The sequence below is a fragment of the Phalaenopsis equestris genome, unplaced genomic scaffold (genome assembly GCF_001263595.1).
Source record: "Phalaenopsis equestris unplaced genomic scaffold, ASM126359v1 Scaffold000878, whole genome shotgun sequence".
In the NCBI taxonomy this organism is placed as follows: domain Eukaryota; kingdom Viridiplantae; phylum Streptophyta; class Magnoliopsida; order Asparagales; family Orchidaceae; genus Phalaenopsis; species Phalaenopsis equestris.
This window is the reverse complement of record NW_018165318.1, coordinates 524,893-532,865: the sequence shown is the minus strand read 5'-3', so window position 1 is coordinate 532,865 and position 7,973 is coordinate 524,893. Positions and strand designations below refer to the sequence as shown.

Genomic DNA, 7,973 nt, shown 5'->3' with positions numbered 1-7,973 from the left:
TCCTATCATTTTGTTGCTTTATCACGCTAACTTCAATTTCACCAGTCCCACCTCATCACTTTTAGGGTGTGTCTAGAGTAGAGCTCTGGTGCAGTGTTGTATCATAATTTTTTCTTTTTGACAAAAAATTATATTGCCTATGTTTTCTAAAAATTACAGTTAAAAGCAACATTTTACTACCATGACTCACTACCTACGTTGACTGCTAAAAAGTTGAGATTTGACTTTAAAAAAAGAATAATAATTTTTTTAAACAACCACCATAATTTTTTGAAGTTGTTTTTTCAAACAATGCAGCTGCATTGCTATACTCACTGTCGACCCTCAAAATTTTAGCCGCATCACCTTTGACTTTCTCACATCAAAATTCTAGATGTTGACCTCACCATTGCCACACTTTCAATCCTTCTGTCAAGTGTCCAATGAGATCCATCAACAAACTAATAGAGTGCTAGATCGTCTAAATAGTAAAGTTCAAATATTAAATATACATCTCCTAATATTTTAAATGCCACATATGTAAATTCTCCTTTATGATTTAGGTCACTAATTTTGTATCATCTAAAGAATCTCTAGGCTTATATTTCATATACATTCTTAGAAGGTGATTACGATTAAATTCTTTACTCATGTTCGATGAACTGGTGGTTAATTTTAATTGTTTATGTTAATATTAATAATCATTATTGAATTTAGATACAAACAATTTTATTAATAAATAAAAATCATTTAAATTGTTCTTTTATTTCTTAAAATTATTTCTTATTTTTTTTCTCATGATCTTTTCTATGATTTCCTCCGAAGATTTAATAACAAGTCAACTTATGAAAATATCATACAACCTAACTTCATGTAGCATATTCTCTTATTTTTTAATTGAGATTACACAATTCCCATCTTCAAATTTTACTTCCCTTTAAATCGCCTCATCCTACCTAAAAGTCTACATATTACAATAGAATAAGGCCACCCCGTGCAATTCAATGATCAATAGGCCTAGGTAATGTCAATTGATGATAGGGTTTTCTGATGGTGAAACAAAGAAAAATTTGAAATCCTGGCCTTAAAATTGATCTCTTGTGTATCATTTCATCCTTAAAAACTCTACATATCACAAGAGTAAAACGACCCCCTAAAATGTAGCTCATCAACAGAGTAAGACTATCCATTACAATCAATTCATCAATAAGGCTACCGGATCTCTATTGATGTATGTTAATAAGAGAGAAATTCAAAATTTTCTCATCATAAAAGTCTGCATATCACAATAGAATAAAATCACCCCTACAATAGATTTCATCAGTAGGACGGCCTAATCTCTATTTATGAATGTGAATTAACAACAGTACATAATTCGATCACAACACTAACTCCCAAAACCAACATAGTCCCGACATGATGGAATCAGACCAGCTTCGGAGTAACCACAATCTCAATATTTAAAAAAGAAAAAAAATCAACTTTGGCTACGGCTGAAGGAGCTCTGAAACAAAAAAAATAATGGAACAAATAAATAGCTGCATCTAAGCTGATATACTCTAATATCAAGTAATAGGAGATTAACCGCGATTATTACGACGGTTCATATAGTGTTATCATGTCTAACGACGATAACAGATTGCAGGAAAATAGAACCAAACCAGATAAAACGCTTAAAGTGAATAAAACCATTGTTCTTGAGTAACTCAAGAAGATCAGAGTACGAAACGAAATAGACAAATACGGACAAGCTTCCACACCTTTAAGGCATCATAACGAAAACAGGCCATTCACTGCCCACCGCGAAGGCGGAGAACAAGGTGAAGGGTAGATTCCTTCTGAATGTTGTAGTCGGCAAGGGTACGAGCGTCCTCAAGCTGCTTACCGGCGAAGATCAACCTTTGCTGGTCCGGTGAAAGTCCCTCCTTGTCCTGGATCTTCGACTTCACTATCTCGACGGTGTCAGAGCTCTCCACCTCGAGGGTAATAGTCTTGCCAGTGAGGGTTTTGACAAAAATCTGCATTCCCCCTCTGAGGCGGAGAACGAGATGGAGGGTGGATTCCTTTTGGATGTTGTAGTCAGAGAGGGTTCGACCATCCTCGAGCTGCTTTCCGGCGAAGATCAACCTCTGCTGGTCCGGGGGGATGCCCTCCTTGTCTTGAATTTTGGATTTGACATTTTCGATCGTGTCAGAGCTCTCCACCTCAAGCGTGATGGTCTTGCCGGTGAGGGTCTTCACAAATATCTGCATCCCTCCCCTAAGACGAAGAACAAGGTGGAGGGTCGACTCTTTCTGGATGTTGTAGTCGGAGAGGGTTCGGCCGTCCTCGAGCTGTTTTCCGGCGAAAATCAACCTCTGCTGGTCCGGTGGGATGCCCTCTTTGTCCTGGATTTTTGACTTAACGATTTCGATGGTGTCGGAACTCTCCACGTCGAGAGTAATGGTCTTGCCAGTGAGGGTTTTGACAAAGATCTGCATTCCTCCTCTGAGACGGAGAACGAGGTGAAGGGTGGATTCCTTCTGGACGTTGTAGTCGGAAAGGGTGCGACCGTCCTCAAGTTGCTTTCCGGCAAAGATCAGCCTCTGCTGGTCCGGAGGGATCCCCTCTTTGTCCTGGATTTTGGTCTTAACGATCTCGATGGTGTCCGAACTCTCCACCTCAAGGGTTATTGTCTTCCCAGTTAGAGTCTTGACGAAGATCTGCATCCCTCCCCTAAGACGAAGAACAAGGTGGAGGGTAGACTCTTTCTGGATGTTGTAGTCGGAGAGCGTTCGGCCGTCCTCAAGCTGTTTGCCAGCGAAGATCAGCCTCTGCTGATCCGGTGGGATTCCTTCCTTATCCTGGATTTTAGACTTAACGTTTTCAATCGTATCGGAGCTCTCCACGTCAAGGGTTATTGTCTTGCCGGTGAGGGTCTTGACAAATATCTGCATCTGTAACAATACCAAAATAGCCAAGAACGGGTTCTAACAAAATCAGAAAATAAATACTAAATGCTAACGTAGGCGATCATAAAATATGGAGTTGAAGAAAAATATCAGAATAAAATGGTAGAAACAGAAATCTCAAAGCAATTAGACAGAGTTCAAACGTAATTAATCTGTCAATTACATCTAGAGCCCGTTGACAAGGACATTGGAGAAGAACGATGCTGTTAAAGATCTATAGCAATAACCCTTCCCCAGAAAGCAAGGATTTGAAATCTTCGATAAGAAACAGGTGTATGAAGTCACAAACCTAACATTTCAATCAACACAAAACTTGAAAAAAAATATATCAAACAAAAATGTCCGATCAAATCTTATCTAAAAATTAACAAGAACAAAAAACCATCTAAAATCATGCAGCAATCAAGATCGATCAAAGAGATCACGGCTTTCAACAAATGAAAAAAACGAAATAATTCACCAAATCATCACAGAAGGAACAAGAGAATCGTAATATCTTCAACTTTTGAAAGATAGAAGCCAGAAAAGGTACCCTGAGCGACTGTTTGAACACAAATCAATTGACGCTAGAAGAGGAGAACGAGTAACGATCTCCGTCTTGAGGTTTTCGATTCTTTTATAGCAGTTCTAAACCGACTCTCTCTCCCGCAATTTTACTCCCGCGGTATAGTTACCACCACCAAAGTGGAACCGTTTTCTTCCTATAAATAAGTCGAACGCCTCTCATCCATAGAACTAATTGGAAGGTATTCGTAACAAACGTAAGGCGATTGCGGAATGACGTGGAAAGGGATAGCGTCTGTTGGGACCGCCATCTCCCTACGGAGGCGCGAATCGTTCTTTATTTGAAATTAATAGTTTAAATTTCATTGGGGGTCAGTTTTTATATTTTTCCGATTTCTATCGCTGTTTTTATTTGGGCATTTGCATACATACCACCCAATCCCTATGTATTGACATATCTAACACCTAAACTTTATATTTTACATTTATACCATGTCAATCTTTCTTATAACATAAAAAATACCATTATTTATACTTTTAAAAAGCGAAATACACCTTTTATTGCCCAAATATGGAGAAAATCTTCTATATGGAGCCCGTACGTATTTTTTAAAATAGGGCCCACTGACATGCGTGAAGAAAGCCTTGGAAGTCCGCTTTTAGGATTTATGATCACTAGATCTATGTTCTTGTATTGAATGGGTCTTATGAATCTTGATATACTCCAGACATTCCTGATTCACTCTGTCTGTAGCATATACACTATGGTTTTTTGTCAGGCTTATTTGGCTTAGTCTATGCTTAGCCTTGGGCATTCACTTATCATTTAGTTAAATTTGATCTCTCCTTATGTAAAAGACTAATTATCTCGGTTTATCATGATTGGTTTATGATCCAAGCACATTGTTGATTAGATTTTGCGTGATCAATTCACACAGTCTCTCTTAGTTGATATAGAATCATTTAACACATAGAATCATATATTTTATTTTTCACATTTCTTAATTTGCTTCCAGAAGTCCGACTTTTCAAAATTAGAGGCTAGTATAGATTGTCCATAATAATAGTAAAATAATAATTTAAAATGTTAGTTAACAATCTCCTAATTTGATGGTCACCAATCTATCCTTCTATTTTTTATTTAATTTGAATTTTGCTTAATATAAGCTTTATAAATAAGTATGTTAGGAAATGATTTTTTTTTAGTTTTAAAATAAAATATTTTGAGTGAAAATTTGCTCTCTTTATGCTTGGTGTTGCATGGCTTCAAATGTGTACATTTGCTTGGATGAGAATATGTATTTATCAATTTTCTCTTTCATTTATTGACTATTCCTACTTAATAAATGCTTTAAGCTCTTTACTAATCTTTCTTTGCATCATAAAGATCTTCTAAGATTAACAAACCAAAAAGTAAAGACTCTATACTGTTCTAAATGCCTCTTTATGGCCATTGGCCAAGCTTGAGAACATTTTGACCTAGTCTTGTTACATTCTCTTCCACACACTGGCAAACTCATCAAAATCTAACAATCAATTTTAAATTATAATTACATGTTCTAAGCTTACAACCCATAAACTTTGTAAATCATTTACCCAACCTTGAACGGCTTACGTAAAACTATCTTCTAAATTAGCTCAAATTAGCCTAATTTGAAGTAGTTCTGACATTCCAACTATCTTACTATAATTTACTCTTTAACATTCAACCAGCAACTATATATCCCATATTAAAATATTAAACTATGTTTTCATATAATTTTTTAGTTGTTTATTTAAAAAAAAAGCAACCACTACCACCATTAGGCTAGTTTAGTAAGAATATAGGTCAATCCTTTAGCCACTTTATAATCTAAACCATCTCGAGCACTACATGGTGATACTTAGAGCTATTTGATTAGCCCAAACATATAGTTTTTAAATTTCTTAGAATCTTCTTAGATTAATCCTTGATCCAATGGGACACATCAAGTTAACCCATACTCCTTGATCAACATAATAGTCAACTTCACTAGTCTACTTAATATTATGATAACACCAGGCTAAAAAAATTTCACTTGAAACTTATATGAAATAAAGTTGACCCTAAACCAAAAGGACCCACTTAGGTTATATTTTATCGAAAGAAAGCCTAGTATGATCGATCTATTCACTATTAAAACGAAGGTTAAACCAATTAAACCTTGACCCATTAGAGTCTTTTAAAATACACATTAATTGATCTTAGGAAAAACTAAACATTTAATACATTTAAAAACTTATTATACACATCCAAAACGCCTTAGTACAACCAGATTGAACGCCAATCAAAGATAGGTCTAGATGTTTAAAAATAGTTAAAATCATATTCGATTGATTATACCTTAGACCCAAACCCAATTACGTTGAGCCATTAGAACTTTCTAGAACTCAGAATGTCATACCCTATTCAATGGAATAACTAAAGTCAAAGCAAGATCAATTTAATCAAATCTAAATGAAATTAAGTAATAACGTTCAATCTCAATCAATTAAGTCAGATTAACTTTGTCACATGAAATCTAGGTTAGCTTTATAATAATAATCCTTAGGAATCCTGGAGCCTAACTTGATTCGTGGACCTATTATTTACCCATTTGGCCAACATATAGGATTTGATCATATTTAATAGATTAAAAGGTCAAATATCATTTTAATTTAACTCTAAAGCAAACATGACATTAACTAAACCTCATAAATGTATATATACACTTGTTATTCATTTCCAAACAGCCACCTAAGCCCATGAAATCCTTATAGTCAAATTTTTATTGGCTTGGTAAAACATAATGGTCAAATCAAAGCACAATTATTTCTTAAATATTTAATTGACATCATGTCTTATTTTTTTATTTCTTTAATTAGACACAAGAATTATGTGTTTGATAACTGTTAGAGGTGTATCACGCATGTGTCCATTGCGGCATAGTTGATTAGTATAGACTTGTTAATTTCTGGCACTTGATTTGCTTTTTAGCCTAAAACATGATAATATATGCTGATAATTTTATGTCTGGTTCAATCAAGGTTTATCAAAACTATTCAACGGAACTAATCATTTTTTGGTTTGCTTAGCTTCCAACTTTGGGTTGGAATTAAGCAAGTCTTTTGCGTAAATTTGTCAAATAATATTTTATTGTACAGGGGATTAATGCAAAGCTTTAAAATTTTTTTTTCAGCCTTCTTATAAATTAAATTTAATTACTTGACAATTTGTATTATATTTTATGGGCTATTAAGCCAAAGTGGTTGGATGATTATTAATAATAAATAGAGGTTGCTCATTAAAGACTAACAATGGTGATATGATGGCTATAAATGGGATGTCAAGCAATTGTTGAAGGTTTATAAGGATTCAATGTTAAAAAAATTATAAGTGTACGATTATGATTGAGTATCTATAGAAGGGTGGTACTTGTCAAGTCATTGTAATCAAGTGGCATCAATCCGATGATTTTAGTTATCTGACAATCATTAGATAATTATAAGTTGGTGATGATGATCTTATAACTATAGATGGGCAATAGTGTGATTTGTTAACTATAGTTAAGTAAAGTTAGTGATGATGATTAGGTGATGGTGGTCTTATAACTATAGATGGGCAATAGTGTTATTTGTTAACTATAGTTAAGTAAAGGTGGTCGTATAATCCCATTTGGGCGCTGGCGGTTAGGCGATCATAAATAAGTGGTGTTGATTGAGTGATCAGATGATTTGGGCTCGATTGACTATTAAGAGTGATCAGATGATCCTAGTTGATTGATGGTTTTTGGGTGATCATAATCAGGGAATTATAATCAAATAATGCTAGTCGATCAATTCTAATCAAGCGTGAAAGGTCAAGCAATCATAAAAGGGTGTTGGTGGTCAAGCGACAATATTATGGAGAAAGTAATTAGGTGATTTTAGTTGGTGATGAGGTAGTATTGCGAAATATGATGACAATAAAGCAAAAAATGGAACGAGTAAATTTTATGAGTTTGAACTAGCTCACTGATAGCGACTTTATATATGCAATAAAATATAAGATAAATATGAACGTATTAAATTATCAATAATTGTAAAGTCATACTTATCAACGCAAGTATACGTATCACTCAAGTAATATAGGGCTCTAATGGAGTCCTAGATATCGATCCCACAGGGAGTAGTTTAGAATTACAGACTAAGACCTTAGAAAAGCAATACTTTAATCACAACAATGACGTTCAATTTGCTTATCTATCACTAATAGGCAATTGAAATAAATAGATAATTTTAATAACTAATAAATAATTAATGATATAAAGTAAGATTTAATTGTGATATTCAATATATAAGAAAGTTTCATTCTCCTTGTCAAGAAATTATAGTGAATTAATAAAATGAATTAGTTCAATTTATATTGTGCCAAATAAGAGCATACATATTCTTTACCCTTTGGTCCAGGCATAAAAAATATTGATTAATCCTATGCTTGTTTACTGAATCTGCGGCTAGGCTGCGAGGATACCGGCTCTCACTTCGGAGCTCCCACGTTCC

At 34.5% G+C, this 7,973-nt stretch overlaps 1 protein-coding gene across 2 annotated transcripts; it reads right to left on the bottom strand.

Moving 5' to 3' along the window:
* Positions 1–1,473: 1,473 nt before the first annotated feature.
* On the bottom strand, positions 1,474–3,578 carry LOC110032127 (polyubiquitin-like). 2 transcript variants are annotated; one of them, XM_020735650.1, is made up of 2 exons: positions 3,463–3,578; positions 1,474–2,915 (listed from the first exon to the last, which is right to left on the bottom strand). In XM_020735650.1, exon 2 carries the CDS (start codon positions 2,913–2,915, stop codon positions 1,770–1,772), a length of 1,146 nt encoding a protein of 381 aa, XP_020591309.1. In that variant the 5' UTR covers positions 3,463–3,578; the 3' UTR covers positions 1,474–1,769. The 2 variants fall into 2 exon arrangements, with proteins under 2 accessions (XP_020591309.1, XP_020591310.1); XM_020735651.1 differs by lacking the exon at positions 3,463–3,578 and adding an exon at positions 3,094–3,200.
* Between the last annotated feature and the right edge of the window lie 4,395 nt (positions 3,579–7,973).

Bases quoted from the DNA above. Each gene is read 5' to 3' on its own strand.
- LOC110032127 (XM_020735650.1), bottom strand. From the start codon at position 2,915: ATGCAGATATTTGTCAAGACCCTCACCGGCAAGACAATAACCCTTGAC.